At 43.8% G+C, this 18,119-nt stretch overlaps 1 protein-coding gene across 6 annotated transcripts in view; it reads right to left on the bottom strand.

The window, feature by feature from the left end:
* Nsmce2 (NSE2/MMS21 homolog, SMC5-SMC6 complex SUMO ligase) overlaps nucleotides 1-18,119 on the bottom strand; it is a 227,492-nt gene that overhangs the window by 59,432 nt on the left and 149,941 nt on the right. Inside the window, exon 5 of one of the 6 annotated variants that reach the window (NM_001164604.1) lies at nucleotides 2,592-4,731. The exons of the other annotated variants lie outside the window; for them this stretch is intronic. Within the exon in view, the coding sequence (NP_001158076.1) occupies nucleotides 4,730-4,731 (2 nt within the window). The 3' untranslated portion in view covers nucleotides 2,592-4,729. Of the gene's footprint in view, nucleotides 1-2,591; nucleotides 4,732-18,119 lie in introns of those variants that run through there. 6 annotated transcript variants of the gene reach the window in all.

Below are 18,119 nucleotides of genomic sequence, written 5' to 3'. Positions count from 1 at the left end.
AAGTGACCAGCTGGAAGGTTCTTCCACCTACAGTAACCTGTCCTCTAGGAATCACTCTAGCTGTCCGTCCTACAGGAAGCTTTGTAGCTCAGCCCTATCCCCTCCCCTGTTCTACTCCTGGCTCGGTCCAGGGCCCCTCCTGCATACTCATATTTTCCTCCACCGTTAACAGCAGCTGAATGTCACTGCCTCCCTCTGTCATGTACTTAAGTGTTGGGACAGTGTCCTTTGAACATGTGAATCACAGTGTCTTGTAAGCACTCAATAAATGACTGTCGAATGGGATAGTGCCACCCTGTGAGATAGCCCAGCCTCTCAGGTCATTAATGTGCCTTGTCACCTTTGATTTGGCTTAGCCTGAGATCTAAATGGCATGGCCTTGAAGTAAGTCAGTTCCTGCAAAAGAAAACTAAAATCATATGTTCAGATAACAATTTTCAAGTTATGTGACATTTTCTTAAATGAATGCTTGCTTTATAAATCAAAAGTGCTTCAGTATCAACACAGCAATTATCTCAAACTCTCATTATATAAAACACTGCAGGGGCAACTGTTCTTTTGGGGAGCTCATTTCTCGTTTGGAAAGCAGTGTGCTGACAAGTGCCTCCCCCTCTCTGAGTAAGGGACCTGGTGATGAGAAGCCTGTATCAGTCAGAATATTTAAGCCCTTTTGAGCTCCACTGTTCATGGACCTAAAAATGTAAAATGTTTGTGGGCAACACTCTATGTCTTTTAAAGGTTTACTTTTGAGATAGGTCACTGGGTGTCAACAGAGGAGCTATCAAACAGAGGGAGAACCAATTTGTTCCTTTTCAGTTGCATCGGTTATTTATAAAATACGCTATCTTTCAGCAGCGAGGGGGCGAGGGCGGCAGCTTACGTATCTCAGGAACAACTGTTACAGGTTATGAGGCTGGCCCTTTCCCATTGTCCTGTCTTAGTCCTGGCTGACTAACACTGAAATGAGGTATACAGTCATCAACAAGAGTCATTTAAAAAGCCACTCTGCTTACTCTGAAGTAATTCTGACAGGGATCTTACATTGGTCATAAGAGACCACATACCATGGGGTATAGAAATGAATCACGAGTTCTCTGGGTGGGGTCTAAACCAAAACAAGAAACAAAAGAAACCCACAAATGAGTTAGGTGTAGAGTCACCATTAAGAATCCCCGGTCATGCTTGATAGTAAGCCATTTAATTCATTTGAAAGAAACAATGTATTTATCTTAAATTCTGTGCACAGCCCTGTGTGGGTATGCAGGCGGGGATCCCCTAAGCAGGAGTTACAGGCGACAACAGAGTGAGATGTCTGACAACGGGAACCAAACCCAGAGCCTCTGCAAGAGCAATGTTTGCTCTCCTTTTAACTCTTCAAAGAGCCTTGCCCAGTTTTATGGGTGAGCAAAGTACCGTGAGGACAGGGTAGCTCCTAGAGCTACCTGGAGACTGAAGTGTAGCATCGGAAGCTCGGACTCAGACAGAACACTTGATTTCAACTGCTGGTTCCCACACTCACAACAGCTTTCTTAATCCCACCCCAGGTTTCCTCCTATCTGTGAAATGGGCATATTAATAGAACACTCTCAGAGGGCTGAGGTAAGCGTGAGTGAACCAACTTATAAAGGAGCTTGCAACAGTGCCTGGCATCCAGTCAGCATTAGTTTTGCAATTACCTGACTTCAAAGGCCAGGCTACTTCTTCCACATCAAGGGTTAATATTACAAAGCATTTGCATTCATATTCCGATACATGGCATAATTGCTTTACTTATTGGAAGCAATCAACGAAGTCTCCTAATTAAGGCATCCCACCCTCATTTTCACCGTGTGTCACTCTGGAAGGAATACTTTTATGAACAAGACACAGCGAATATAAAATTTCCCTAAACTGAGAAAAAGAGTTTCTACTAGGAAATAGACTAAGCTGCCAGACTCAGGGCATGGTCTACCCAAGGAGGTCACTTAGGGGCAGATGAAAGGATTGCTCCTACGAGAGTCTGGTGGTGGGGAGGAATGGGTGAGGGAAGGTCGGGGCTTTGCTGACTTGAGAGCTCCCCTCTAGACAGCATCTGTGAGAGGAGTGCAGCGTTAGTCACGGCACTGCACACACTCACCTTAGCTGGAAAGCACACAAGTCAGAATGGAGCAAGCAGCTGTTAATAGTGTGTGTGTGTGTGTGAGAGAGAGAGAGAGAGAGAGAGAGATATTGATTGATTTTAGAACCCTTATAGAACAGTGGTCCAGGAAAATGATAAGTTCATTGAGCCAGTGACTGTAGATAACAATGCTTGCAGAAAGGAAATAAGATACGCAGGCTCTAAACACACACACACACATACACACACACACACACACACACATTTTTTTTTAAAGTTTTTTTTTGTTGTTGTTGTTGTTTTTGTTTGTTTGTTTTTTCGAGACAGGGTTTCTCTGTGTAGCCCTGGCTGTCCTGGAACTCACTCTGTAGACCAGGCTGGCCTCGAACTTAGAAATCCACTTGCCTCTGCCTCCCAAGTGCTGAGATTAAAGGCATGTGCCACCACTGCCCGGCAACATATTCTTATTTTCCATATGAAATAAGAAAATCAGTACAGGTAACATTCCTTTTTTATTTCAATTTTGTAATAGAAAACAACAAGCAAAATTTCCAATGCATTTTTGTTCCACAGAAGTACATTTGATTCTTTTGTTACAGGAACAAATGAATCCGCTTTTCCTCGGCCATCATCCCCTCCTGTGTGGGACTATGAAGGCAAGGAGCTTAAAGCTTTCTGTAAAAACTGCTGCAAGGAAACTCAGAATCCAATGGAAAATAAGCTCGGCCACAGCCAAACCTGTCAGCTGGCTTCCTAACGTGGGCAAGTTCTTGCTGTACAGCCCTCTCCACTCCTATACCTCCTCCCCACCATTCCTCATAGGACTTGTGGGAGCAGGGAGCCACTACATTCACTATGTCAGGTCACAGACAGATGAGTGTTAAGCTAAGGGCACACTGGATACGGCTGGGATGCACGAAGTTTCATTACAGCTCACTTGAAGGTTGACCTTGTCATGTCAGAGGGCTATGGAAAAAATGAGCCCGGAGCCTATGCACAGCTATTCGCACGATCTTAGCAAACGGTCCAGTCAACAAGCACTTGCCATCCTTTATTTTTCTGTTACTTGAGGGCTAGTCACTTTAAAAATCAGAACCAAACCACAATTGCTACTAACCTACCAATGATTCCTATCTAGTTCCTCTGTAACAGTCCTGAAGGCACATGGGCCAGGGTTAGCCAGTCGTCCAGGATCTTTAGTAGCCACAATGTGCTTGCTTCACCCAGAGCAGTGTTTCAAAAAGTGTCAAAAGAGAACTCACGAAGGCTTAAACCAGCTTAAGGGTCTGAGGTTGTTGCCTCCCGTTACTCTGGGGTGGCAGAATTCAATTCCTGCCAATCAACCTAGTTATTCTTTGGAACCACTCCCCAGCCGAGCCACAGGCCCACAGTAAGATGAGGAGCAGATAAGGCAGAGGTAGAAACTAAGAAGGGCGGAACTAGCCATAGCCACTCTTCCTTTCTCTTTTCTCCTTGGTCCCCTGCAGGCCCTCAGCAAACAGTGCCGAATGCAGTCAGGAATGCACAGCACACAGGAAGCTTAGCACTGGTGAGGCTCTCTCTGTGCCAGTGAGGACCACTGGTCTCCTGTGAAGTTATTTGTCCTGGGGAGCTTTCAAAGCTGTCCTGAGACTCTTTCTAGGGAAAGCATCTTTGGAGTTTGGTTTGAGATACTTTTTTCCTCCACCAGCCCCTCCTCACTTTGTACATATCTAGGGCTGGTGAATCTCACACTTCCAAGCTCACACGGAGCTTTCCTTGACAGAAACAACTGTGAGCAGACTAGGAGCTCCACAGAGACAGACGGTGTAGAAAACATCTGAGAACCAGACAGAAGTAAGGGCTAAAGAAGGGCAGTGCTTTTAACTGGGGACAAAGGACATGGAGGCAAACAAGTCAGAGAAGTGTTCTTTTCTCCCCTCTGCAGTCAGATCCTGATGTCATCACAGCAACAGGACAGTCAAGAAAGCCCAACCTATTTTAAGTGGTTTCAGGTGACAGATTATTGGCCCACACTGAGATACAGGGTGGTGGAGAAAAGGTTTCCTGTGCTATAAACCACCTTTAATCTCAACTGATAAAACCAGAAGGGATACACATTTCCATTTTCAAGTGTTTACCCAGTGACACCATACTGTGGATTTAGTCAAGTGCTGTCTGGATTATCCAGTAAATGTCACACAACAGCATTTTAGTAGTGCAGATAAAGAACACTGCAGATGAATTCATACTGCAAAACTAATGTCCCAGGTGAGTGTGTTATCTTCATCCCAAGTCATTTTACTTTGTAGTTTTTTTTTCAAGTATAATTTCATGAACGACATTTATCTGGTACAGAACTATGGTTTTGCTTCAGAATTACTGGTTAATCCAAGTAATATGCAGTGGTTTCTATATGAAAGTATGAGATTTAAACTTCTGCCTAGGTTAGTAATATAAACACCACAATATTAATCCATCAGAGAAATGCAAGGTAAAACAACGAGACACCACTTCACACCCACTACAATGGCTACAGTAAGAAGACAGGCAGTGACAAGTGCTGGCAAGGACGGGAAGCAATTGGAACCCTCAGACACTGCTGGTGGAAATGTAAAATGGCGCCCTCGCTGTGGGAAACAGCCTGGGAGTTCCTAAAAAGGATAAACATAGAGTTACCATATGACCCAGTAGTTGTGCTCTGAGATAAACACCACAAGAAGTGAAAATGAAAACGCACATCCACTGGTACACAAATGTTCAAGCAGCGTTATTCATCACAGGCAAAAGAGAAAAACAAGCAGAATGACCGCCAGCTCGTGAGTCAACAATGTGGCGTGTCCATACAATGGGTTAAAGGCATGAAGAGGAATGTGTGGACACATGCTTCCACATGGATGACACTGGAAAGCATCATGCCTAGTCAGGGAAGCCAGACACACCAGACCACACCAACACATTTGTATGCGATATCCAAATGGCACGTCTACAGAGATACAAAGTCCACTTGCAGCGGCTAGCGCTGGGGGGCCTGGAAGAAAACGGGAAGTGAATACTAACAGAGGGTTTCTTGTGATTGTTGTCAAGATGGTCGCACAGCTTTGAAGACTTGTAAAATTCACTCTGAACAGGTGAGTTGTATGTGGTTCTATCAAAGCTAAAGCGAAAGACTCACAGGACGTCAGATAAGAGAAAAGATGACTATGTGATGTAGGGTCCCAGCATCATTGTCTCCTGTCCGGCTCACTAGCTGCAGACCTAAGGGATGGGCTCCTTATCATGGTGGCCTGTCATGTTGAAGACATGAAGACCCTGTTTCTATCACTCACCTCTGTGAGCTGGATGAGTGCACTTTCCTCACTATGGCATTTAAAAGCATTTGTGTGACGCTTTGCACAGGGCAGATGCCCAGGCATCTTTTAGTGAACTGTTAAATGTCCAGCTCAAACTCAACTAAACTGTAAAACTGACTGACTTGACAGTCACGCTGTGCTATATGGGGGTGGGGAGGAGCTACTCAGACCCAACTCGAGGCCTTGAAAACCCAAGCAGTTTTGTTTGCAATAGGGTTCCTGCTCTTAAACTTCCCAGTCTGAATCTCTCCATATAAACTTCCTGGCTGGGGGTTTTCTGATGTGGATTAATGGACTAGATCCCAGAGAATTTAAGGTGAAATAGCACTCTATTTTCCTATTATTTAAGGTTAGAACCCTTACCCCCCAACCCTTGTGATGTTTGTCTCTCTGGTGTCTTAATTCCTGCATTGTAGCTTGATGCTTAGGAGGTCACAGATTTAAGTTCATAGTTGGATTCTGTCCCAGGCAGACAAAAGCTCCATGGGACAGAGTCTAACTGTGCCATTAAATCGCTGTTCAAACTCTGGCAAGTTGTTTGATGGCTCTTTATTTGTAAAATAAGAGCAATACACAGGGGTTGATATGAGCGCAAACAAACTTTGCATGGCACATAGGAGGCAGCTAAGTGCTCTGTGCTATAAGCTAGTGTAGAAGTAGAATGGCCTTCTATGGGAAGCCTTTGGGTCACTGAGGACACACCCACAGAGGACTGACTGCAGGACTTGGGTCTTTTCTGTCTCTCTCACTCCCTAGCCGCAGGCTGGAGTTTGCTCTGCCACACACTCTTACCATACGTGCTGCCTTGCAACAGTCCCTAAGCAACAGGGCTCAACAGTCACCAGGGACTGGGACCTCCACAGCGCAGAGATACATACTTTCCTCCTATAATGACTGTCTCAGGTTCTCGTTACAGAAACAGAAACACATACCCCCCCCCCCACCGACCCCCACCCCCCCCCAAACGTATGCACCCTTGCATGCACCCCACAGTGCCATACTATGGGGATATTCAACAAGTGTTCACCTGTCAATCTTGTAAACTAGCTCTGCTGTGACCCACCTGCAGAAGACTCAGCGCAGCGGGGCTGTGCAGAGACGGAATGCCTATCAGTCTTCTGACCCGGGCTGAGCACTTTTCAGCCTCTATAAACTCTCACCCTCGTCTGGATTTCTCAGTGGACAGAACCAGGGAGTCACAGGTGACCTGTGGAAGCTATTACCACTACCTGTAGTACTAGAGAGGTAAGGTGACCCACTGAATTTCAACTATCATTTTTTTTTTTTTTTGCCAAATAACTTTGAAACAATTTGAATTATTTTCAATAAAATTCTTTTGAAGACAAAAAGGACCCTTGGCCTATTTTTTTTTAAACAATATTTTCCTTTCCTAATGCTTCCATAGCCTCTCAAATCTCCATCCTAATAGTATGGCAAACACTGAAAATACGAATGTTTTCCTCCAGGGTCCTGACTATTTATTTCTCCAAGCTCCTTAGAGACCAGTGTTACCACACCTGTGTGACTCACCCCTGAAATACATCGTGATGATGTAATGGATGCTTTCTGGTACAGACCTGGTCCAAGCTCACTCTTGTCCCTTGCACCAGCTTGGATGGAGGGGATTCAGGATGATGGAGTCATACATGGAAGGTGCCCAGGACTCCAGATAACCTCATGGAACTGACATGTCCTCATCTACACTGAACTACACTAAACCTATAGTAATAAGCCCTGAGCTCAGGAGCTGTTTATACAGACGCTTCAAATAACCACTAACAGGAGTTGCTCTAATTAATAAAGCTAGGTAAAAGGCTGTTAACTACTATTAGATCTGGTTTGCTTGCAGAGTAGATTTCTCAGCTGGTATTGGCAACCACTATATTGGCACAGCTCCCAAACCTCACATATCCTACATTCTTTCAGCCTGGTCCTTTACCATCACCAGGTGGACTGTAGACAATCCATCAGACTGGCAAAACACATTCTAGCATAGCTTTAGCAACTGCCTAATTGTCCCATAGAGAAAATGTCTTTCAGTCTGTGTTACTTATAAAATTTTAGTCCAAATCTCCTTATAGAGTTGACTGAATTAGTAACTCCAACCATACACTTAACTGCTTGTTACTACCAGAATTTATTTATAATTATATCAAACTCTGGGCTGGGAGCATATCAATTTAAAATTGGAAAGTAAAAACTAAAAATTTCAGTCAATACTAAAGTTGCCAACCAATATTAGTGGCATGTATTTTATCTATTTTTATAAAAACCTTTTAGTAGCTAATATTTTCAATGAACCAGTAAATGTTTAAATGCATACCACAGAGTTTATGTGTATGCTGAAATTATGAATAGATAAAATGTAAACAGAATCGTATGATTACCACTGCCATCCCCTTGGTTTTAATGCCTGTAGAAAGGTTTTGTTCTCATGTCCGTCTCTCCTTCCCTCCCCATCTTAACTTCCTTTGTAAACTACAATTCTGCTTTGGATTTATTCAGACATTTATTGCCTATATGTATTACCAGGAAGGCAGCAAATATTTTCTTCTGCTAATTGAATAGTAGCACCGAGAGCGTCTGTAGTCGGGCACTTCTCTGTGTTCTCTCTGTTCTCCAGAATGAAGAGTGAGCCCCTGAGCTAGAACCTGGCATCAAGGTGAGTCACTAGGTGGCAGACCCTGGCCATCAGGCTATAAACCATTTTCCCGACGAATGTTACTACAGAGTACTTTTCATGTTATACTTCCTCGGAGTCTGGTGGTGAAAGGGTGGTCGGTCAGTCCAGCACATAACCACCCATCTCCGGTGAATCTGGGTGGATGCTATGGTATCATATTTCCATCACATGGCCCTGTCTCCTTGGCTACAGTTGCTGGGACCGCAGTGGATTCCTGACTTATGCCACATGAACCAACTTCTCTTCTGAGAGGCTGAAATTGGAACTGAGACTCTAATTCAGGATGGATTCTTTAGCTGAACTGAAAGAGGACACAAAACCTTCAGTGGTAAAAGGAAGCCATCTTTTGCCAGATGGCCAGAGAGGCTAGTTTAGAGAGGAATAAAGAGGCAATTCATGAGGAAAATGTAGGTATTCTAGGAAGAGTGATGACATCCATTTCTAACGCTTGCTTTAGGCCTTTCTCTCATGACAAACACCATTTTCCCCAATGTTTAAATTTGTAATTCCATTATTTTGCTATAGCTACCCTGTGTTAGTATCTTTTTACTTTAATAATAACTTGGAGATTGGTCTAATTGTTTTGAATATTAAATCCCCTTTCCACATTTTTAAAAAGATTTTTTAATTTTTTAATTTTTATGAGTGCACTGCAGCTGTCTTCAGACACACACTAAAAGAGTGCGTCGGATCTCCGCGTGGTTGCTCAGAATTGAACTCAGGACCTCTGGAAGAGCAGTCAGTGCTCCTAACCGCTGAGCCATCTCTCCAGTCCCTATTTCCATATTTTTATAACATCGGTCTATTAGCAGACAGTGCAACTTTTCTCGATGTCATGAAAACACTGCTTATGTCAGTTTTCATATTCAGGGCTTCTGATTACACTTCTAAGGTACTTGCCTAAAACTTAGTGACTTTTTATAATACAGCCTCATTTCATTCAAAGGAAGAACATCAAAACCCAACACCCTTTAAACTTCACACACAGACACAAAATACTATCACATGTGTATACCAGCTTTTGTGACTAGTTTGCATTCAGGGTAGAAGTTACCTCGTCTTCTAAACATCAATGGCATATGTGACTCATAAACAAGAAGCTTTGATAATCTATGCTTTGACTGGGACAGTGACTGGGCAGCTGTTCTGGTTAACTGAAGCAGGTAGAATTTGAACGCAACTCAAATACAAGAATGGCTCTCAGGTTGAACTCAAGAGACTTAAAGTGTATATTCAGGGGTGAGGTGGGTGGGAAGACATCTGCTCTACAGAGAGTTCAACAGTAGTACACCCACAAACATCTGGCGATTTCGATGTATACCCCCTCGTTATTCATTAAAAGCTAGAAGGTAGAGCTAGGCTAGGCACGATGAACAATGGAGTACATGACTGATAGGTGCCATGCCAGGGGCATCTAAATCCTCCTTCTGGTGGGACAGAGAGCTGAGTGTAAGAGAGTAAGCAGGAACAGACAAGAGTGAGAATGAAGGTAGAGAAGAGATCCAAGATGGAACTGATACCTGTCAATATCCTACTGTACAAAAAAAGGTAGACTGAATAAGAACTTGCAGACTTCCCAAGGACCGCACCCCCTGCCTAATTTCCAATACATTTCACACACTCTTGATTATTTTAGAAAGTCTCATCCTGTTCAACAAATATTTAATGGGGACATGGTAAGCTTTAGGTACTTCTGTAGACAGAGGAAGTATGAAGATTGAATTAAGAGAAGAGTATTTATCGTAAAGAAACACCAGTGGTAATGCCTGAAGTTCTGATGGACAAAGAACTCACTCTAACAACAGAAAACAGGGAAGTATTGCAGACACAAAGGATAACTGCCAGAGAAAGAGCTCTCACTGTGTGAGAGGACATCTGAGACAAACCTAAGGAGCCACAGAACTGAGCAGTGCTTCCAGGCAGTGGAGGACAAAGGCTGGACTCATATTGATGGTGGTGCTCTGTGGAGTGGATGATGACCTAACTGATGGAGGGACTGCAGGACGGAAGGGGGCCACAGTGACACTGGAATGCTCCTAAGATATCCCAAAGGAGACAGAAAGGAGCAGTAAGGTTAAGATCAGAGGAGAGACCTCATTTGACAGCATGTGGGTGGGATGGCGGCTGCAGCCATAGCAACTCCAGAAATGACCAGTCAGAGACAGTACAGAAGGGTAAATGTCAGGAAGACAATCCTGACCAACTGTACCTGCAGGGCAGCTGTAGGCGTTAAGAAGGAACCCAAGCAGAGATTACAAAGGGGGAGTGAGAACACTAAGTCATTAGATGAACCACTGCAGTGGGCATACCTTTGCTCTTGAAAACTCAGAAGGGTGAAGAAGAAATATATATTGAGCCCAGGAGTTAGACGTCAGTCTGGGCAACACACCAACAAACTCACAAACAGTGACTGGAAATATTTAAGAGATGGAGGCTTAGTTAAGACAGAACGGAAACTTGGGCGGACTGCAGCCATGGAGCACATTCTCAGAGAGATTTCACTACATGGTGGAGGCACTCAGGATACTGTGTTTACTCAAGAGTGAGGCCTCTCCTTTGAGCAGGAGGAAGAGAAGCAGCCTCAGCCACATACAGAAAGCCTCTGTTGCCCTTCCTTTTGGAAGGAGAGACTTGAGTGAACGTGTAGGCTGAGAGTGAAGGAAGCGAGCTGATGACTCAGTGAGAGGGACTGTGAGGAAAGGTCCTGGGGAAGCAGGCTTTCCTAGTTAGGGCATCTACTGAACGACGGCCTCTTGCTGGGAGAGCTGTACAAAGACATACGTGCCAAGACCTCTCACTCTCTGTGGAAGTCAGAGGCAACAGGTACATGGCAGTGTGTGCCATGGGATTCACAGCAAAACCAGAGATGCAAACTCTGTATGGTATTAATTCCAAGGTTTCTGACATGACTGGTAAAATCCTACAGATGAAGGGCATGTGTGGTGGGATTAGAGGAAGGTCACTCGACCCCTGAGGTTCTGGGATAGATAACCACCAGACAGGCAGGTTTTTCTTAGGATAAAAAGGAACTAGACTGCATCTGAATCTCAGCTTTGCTGGAAATAGATTCTTGGCTTTGAGCAATGTCTTCTGCCAACTGCTCTAGGTCTCAGTTGCTTCACCTACCAAATGGAGGGAGACTTAGTGAGGCGTGGGCCGTTCAGAGATGTGAAAGAATCTGAACACCCTGAAACAAACTGGGCAGATATTATAGACTCATACCCTACCTCCTCCCTCACTTCCCTCCTACTATTACTAATCATTAGTATGATCATTAACCTATTAGCATGACAACTTTCAGCGTGACTGGTAACTTCCTCTTGTTTTCTCAAAGTTTTGTAGCCCTGAGAAAAAGCTACAAAGTTGCATATTCACAGTGGAGTCAGTGAAATTAGTTTTCCCAGGCACTGAACAGCAGGAAACACATGCTGCAAGCAAGCACTGTCCTTGGAGGAAGTTGTTGGACAATGGGAAATGGGGACTGTGGGAAGAGACTCTGAGGAACATTCCAATGGTAAAGGACTAAAGTTGTACTTAAGACACACCTGGCATACGTGTAACCTTGGACAACTCCAGATCACCATCCAACTTCAGGCAGCTCATCTATGAATTGGGACTAGCTGGGACAATAACCTATACTCATAGGATAACAATGATTAAACACAAATTTGCATGCATATATGTACAAAGATTTTCTAGAATATTACAAGCGCTCCATAAACTACAGTTATTGAAACGTGTATGTTGTCATACACTGGGGTCATTAATTGATACCCACTGTATGCCAGACAATGCTAAAAGCTTTAAAGGCCGAATAGTACCTGAAATAAAATGTGCATCATGTTACTTAGCCTTTAAAAGAAAGGAGACACTGTCTACCCTCTTCTTTGAATTCTCAGAATATGAAACCAGTCTCAGCCAAGTATGGACACTTAGGAGCTACTGAGAAGGACAGGAAGGAAGGACAGATGTTGCCTCAGTCCCCAAAGCTCATGTGTTAGAAACACAATGCAATGTAACGGTAACAGTGTCAACAGATGGGACGTTCAACAATTTTCTAAACCAGGAGGGCCCTTTCCCCATGAGTGGATCGGCACTCTTGAGAGTAGACTGTGAGTTCAGCAGGCTGAGGGTATAGTGTAGTGGTAGAAAGCTTGCCTGACATTCATTAAGAACATGGATTTGATATCCAGTAGCACCACCCCAAAAAAACAAAAACAAAAAACCAAGAACAACAAAAACCAACCAAACAAACAAACAAAAACAATCCAACCAGCCAACAGTAGCAGCCGCAACACAACAGCAAAGCTCTTCTGAATCCCACCTTTAGATGGCACGATGTAATGTCCCTTGCCAGTTTCTAGCACCGTGACACTAGGTTCCCCAGTAGCCACAATGGTGAGAAATAAATTGCTTTATCAATTACCCAGTCACAGAGTTCTGCTACAGAAACACAAAACAGACTAAGATAGATGGTGAGAGGTGCTAACTGGGGTGCCTGGAATGTCAAATCGAAACAGGGCATCCTGGGAATACTGGTGTGATGAAGACGTCCTGCAAAAGCCCGCTGTGCCGGGTCATTAACACTTCAGTTTTGTGGAGACAAGGTCTCCTGCAGCCCAGGTTGGCCTCAGAGTCCTTCTGCAGCAGAGGAGAACCTTGAGTCTTCTGCTTCCACCTCCCAAGTCCTGGGAGTATAGGTGGTGCACTACCATGTCTGTTCTATGCCGTGCTGGGGACATTACACATGTATGGGAGCACTCTACCAAGTGAGCTACACTGTCAGCCTGACACCATTCATTCCTACCCCCGCCCCCCATCCTGGTATACTAGCTCTCTGCACCCAGAAAGTGGCAATGGACTAGTTGTGTTTTGAGTCTGCTAATAAAGACCACTCAAGGCAAACATCTGTTGCTTTCCAGAGCAAACCATAAATACTCTAGATTTAGGTTATTTGAATGGCATGTTCTTTCTGATCTAGTTCAATTGATACTTGAGTACTGCTCTGCAAGTTTATTTGTCTTACGTTCTAATTATATTTAGAACTCTTTTCACACTGCATCATTCAAACAGATGCCTGGACAGCTGTTGTGATTTTTTTCCTAGAGTTTCACTAAGATGTAGATTTCAGTAAGGTTTTTAAAAATAAACGACACAGGTGTTATCTATGAGTCAATTGGCACATTAGCTATAAAAATAAGGATGTTAGGGAAATGGGGTTTTCAGTGTTTTGACCAATCTATTTTCATTTGGTTGTATCCCCCACCCACCCCCAAATAAAAATCAACTGCTCCTGGGACTATATATCACAGTCTTGGCTATTGTTCTAATATTATCATGGAATGGAATAATTCAACAAGGCCCTTTCCAGAGACTGAAATCCCACCAACACTGATGGGGGACTGTGCAGACACTATGCAAATTCTTTCATGCCCTATAATGTTTCTTTCAGGAGGTCTAAAGACACTGAAAGCAAATTGCATAACATGTCTCGAATGTCAGAAGCGACAGAGACAGCTGAAATTCCTGAACACACACGAATGACTTCTCATGGGGTCTGAGCAGTGCTGGGCAAACATGGAAAGGTTCTACCCCATGTCTTCACTTTTGAAACAAGGTTTCACACCAAACAATACTTTGCATTTGTGAAACCTTTATGTGCATTCACATGTAATTACATTTTACCTTTGGGTTTTCTTGCCCATATTGATCTTTACAGAGATCACCAAGCAGAATCTAGAGGGCACAATTACTAACAGGCACAGCCGTGGTTGGCCTCAGGCCTTTTGTAATTACAAACAGTAGCAGGGGCAGTAGTTAATAACTGCAATGCATTTGCCACGCGTGAGGTCCTGAATATTTGATGTAATCACTGAAACGCTAGGATGCAGATATTATTACCAAGGGTGGAATATCACATACCACGAAACTGTTTCATACACAAATTATTAGAATATTGCATAAAATTATCTTTAACCCACATGTATAGGCTAATTATTGAAAACAATGTTAATACATTTTAAGTTGAAACTTGGGTCCTGTCCCTAATTTATCATATTATATACATGCAAAAATGGTGATATCTGAAGACTCCTCCAACACTGTGTGTCTGAGGCCTTTGGATAAGGACTACTTAACCTGTATGACTGTTACTCAGAGAAGCAGAAAGCAAGACCACAGAGAGGCCAAGGAATATGGTGGTGATACCACTGCTGTCACAAAGCATGCCAAGGTTTACGCCGGCACAGGCTTTCTGCTTGCTCTTTCAACAGCTCTGCTAGACTGACCTCCGACAAGCACAGCTGCGCTCATCCAAATCTCGCCGTTTCCATCCATGACTCAGGCAAAATTACTTGCAAGAAGCCAGGGCTACCCAAGAGGCTCCACACTGCTACACTCAAGGTTGCAGTACAGGTCTGTGATGCTGTGGCGTCCTGCTTCTGCACAGTGGCAGATACTTTGAAGACATGAGCTGGTTAGTACTCTTACTGCCTAAGCGCTGGGTGTCACACAGCTGGTGTACTGAAACTGTCTCTGGAAACGATCAAGTCTTCATCAGCAGAGAGTATTGACTTTCTTTGGGTTATACCTCTCTTAAAATTAAAACACAAAATCAACAATTTGAAAAGCTAAATATCAACTCTTAAATCGGAGCAATTAGCATACCATATAAGACCTACCAATCATATATAACCTGTAATTTGTAAATAGGCTTTGTTCAGTGCTTTGAAAAATGTAATCAGTAGTGAATATTTAAAAAGCAAAATACCAATTTTCATTTTCTCTAGAAAAACTATCATTGAGAGCAGTAGCCAGGGCAGGCAGGGCATCTGTTCTTCAGCACAGTGCCTACAAAGGCAGCAGACTGCTCGTGTACTCTGTGTCCTGGACTCTGTAGTGCAGAGTGTGCTGAGCCCCTCAGAGGATGACCTGGAAGTGCGCCAGAGTCCATGGAGACTCCTGTTCTCCCCTCACTACTCTGCCAGTCTCGCTGGGTCGTGCAGTGAGTGGTATTCACTCATTTTTAGTGACTGTGATGGTTAATCTTCACTGTAAACTTCACTTGATTTAGAATCACCATGGAAACACGCCTTTGAGTGTATCTATGAGGGCATTTCCAGAAAGGTTCAACTTAGAAGGGAAGACTTATCCCTGAATGTGAACAACTCCACTGCAAGTCCTGTTCATGGCTCTAGGGTGGATGACCCATCCTGCTATGCTATGCTGCCCTCTCTGCACCGTGAGGGAAACTCGCTAACTAGATCATACCCACAGACTTTAAGGAAGAAAGCAGGTTGCTGGTCAAAAGTTCTGAGTCCTTTAAGGCCATTTAATTTGTTTATGATTGTCACAAAGATTGTAGGCAGGGAGAACAGCTGAGACTGCATTCGCTGACCTATTCTGGAGATACCAGCAAGCTTCTTCCTGGGAAATGACGATGGTCTCCTGCCTGCAGCTGAGCTACTGTGAGGAAGATTATAACTGTGTCAGGCAGGGGCTGGAGGCAAGCACGCACTTGAAAAATTATTAAATTTATACATACAGTCACAAATGAACTACACCTATAATGCAATGCCCTTCACCAAATTGGATGTTCTAGTGTTTCTAATTATTTCTAACTAAAAGTGTTTCCTCAATTAGTCAACAAGTTGCTACTAAATCAAGTGCCTGAAATAAGTAATCTACATAATGTAAGGGTTTTTCCTGTCTGGGCCCCAAACAACTACTAAAAGCACAGGTGGGGGGTAAAAGTATCGCTAGAATGAGTCATCAGAACCGGTTTATACTATAACCAGCTGAACTTTAAATAGAACCTTTTTATTTTAAAATGAGCTTAGCACAACCATTTCTAAATGGTATTTTTTGTCTTAATACTGTGTACAATGAGAGGCAGTATGCAATGTTCACATTGTTAAAAAGAAAATCCTGATTGTTGGAATGGCTGCAGTCAACCCAGCTGTATTGTCTCAAATAAGCAGATGGCACAAAGGCTAATAGAGCGTTCAGTGAAAGAGCACAATAGGGCTAGCAGCTGCTGCAAACACAGGACACCTCCATGACACTAGAACAGCTCTGACAGTCCAGATCCACTTCCCGCATCTAGAAAGGCGGTTGCTGAGGAGGTACTGGGGCTTAGTTCTCTCTCCTCAGAAGCCAAAGGTTTATCAGGAACTCTTACCAAGGGTGGGAAGGGTTAGCGCTTGGCGAGCTTGCAATATCCATGTTCCTGCCTGTGCTACTAATAAGGAAGTGCTGAAAAATCACCATCACCATGTGTTAACTCAGAGCTGGGGGCGGGGGGGGGGGGGTTACACAAACAGTTCTCAGCTATGTGTCCGTCAACAAATCATCAACAACTACTCGATGAGAACAGAAAGGTGGTTTCTGCCCTTGGGGAACTTATTCTGAGATAGGAAATAAGAAGTGACAAACGACTGGGTGTGGTAGCTCATACCTGTAAAACTCATCACTTAGGGGACCGAGCCAGGATTGGCTTGATTTCCAGGCCAGCCTGGGCTACACAGTGAGACTTTCTCAACAAAACCAAACCAAAACAGAGACAAATCACACCAACAAACATGGTCCCTGTTCCAAGATCACTAACTTATGAACGGGGCCCCATGACTGGACTCAGGTTACCAAACCACCCGGCTCCTACGAGGTGACTTTCACAAGGACAAATACTTTCATGGCTGACAAAAGATCACTTTAGTCAAAGAGGGAGAAGTGTTAGAATTGTAGAATGTCCCTAGCCAAGCAAGCTCTCTACTGAAATGGCAGGTGAGCACGGGAAGCAGCCAGAGCTGTGCTCGTGTACACTGATTTCCTGACAAGGTTGGATGACACACTAGACTATTTTTAAAAATTATATGCTAGGATTTCAATCTGACTAGTGATTCAACTCAACTTCAAAAAAGAAGGAAGCTCACAGCAGTCTTTCTGTCTTGCTAAGCTTCTGCTGTTCCTGTCAGTCAGTCAGCGCCCAAATCCCAGACCTTTGCATTTGATGCAAATGTAGGCAGTCCTGACATGACTTACTCCTGGCCAGAGACTGCATTCTCTCTCTTAATAAAATGTGTGTACACAACAGACCTCACTATACATTTATTTCAGAGAAGACCTACGATGGTCCCCGAACGCTTCAGTAATGAGACCTTTCCATAAGAAAGCTACTTTTCTAACATCAGCATGGAGAAAGTTAAGGTTCCTGCGGCCCACCAGCCATGTGCTTGCACAGGGGAAAACCCAAGCCTTGAACTATCTCAGAGCTCCATCTGTTCTAACCGCCTCAAGCTACGGCTCAGCTCCCAGGTGCACCGAACCACATCTATCAAAATATTTACCCCTAAAATAACTTTGTAATAAGAGCGGAATGTCCTTTTTGATGATTTCCTTTGAAAAATACATACGTATTTAACCGGCAACTCCAAACTTTCAGAGAGGGCAGATTCCATGAATCTACGTAATAAAAGCCTCCCTTCACACTGTTATAGTTGCTCTACTATGAAGATTTACAAGCACAGAGCTTTATATGGCTTACATTTCCACATTTGTCTGTTTTGACTCTTGGCCTCCATATGATGGCAAGGATAGAGTGAGCCTTTAACAGAAATGCCACACTAAGGCTACAAGCTGCCAGTGAAAGCTACAAGATCTCTTGGCAATTTTTGGACAGGTTCAGGTGAATTTCAGCATCTGGGACTGGCATGTGTATTACAGATGGAAAAAGCAAAACAATACCCAAAGAAAGAGAAAAGCGGTCCTCCCAATTGAAGCAAAATCATACCAAAATCTACCCACCTCCCAGCCTCGGCCCAGCACTGAGGAAATACCTCTGCCATACTGTCAAAGCATAATCAGTTCCTAAAACAATGGCTCAGCGTTTGAGTCACCCAGAGCGTGAAGGGCAAGTGAAAGGTCAGTTCCGGCATGCTCCCACAAAGCAAACACGGAGCTTGAGCCAGCACCAGCCAGGCCTTGGCATGGCAACCACAGGGCTCGCTCA

Source organism: Mus musculus, chromosome 15 (assembly GCF_000001635.26).
Source record: "Mus musculus strain C57BL/6J chromosome 15, GRCm38.p6 C57BL/6J".
Lineage (NCBI taxonomy): Eukaryota > Metazoa > Chordata > Mammalia > Rodentia > Muridae > Mus > Mus musculus.
Note: the sequence above shows the minus strand (reverse complement) of the source record. Positions and strands in the feature narration are given on the sequence as shown.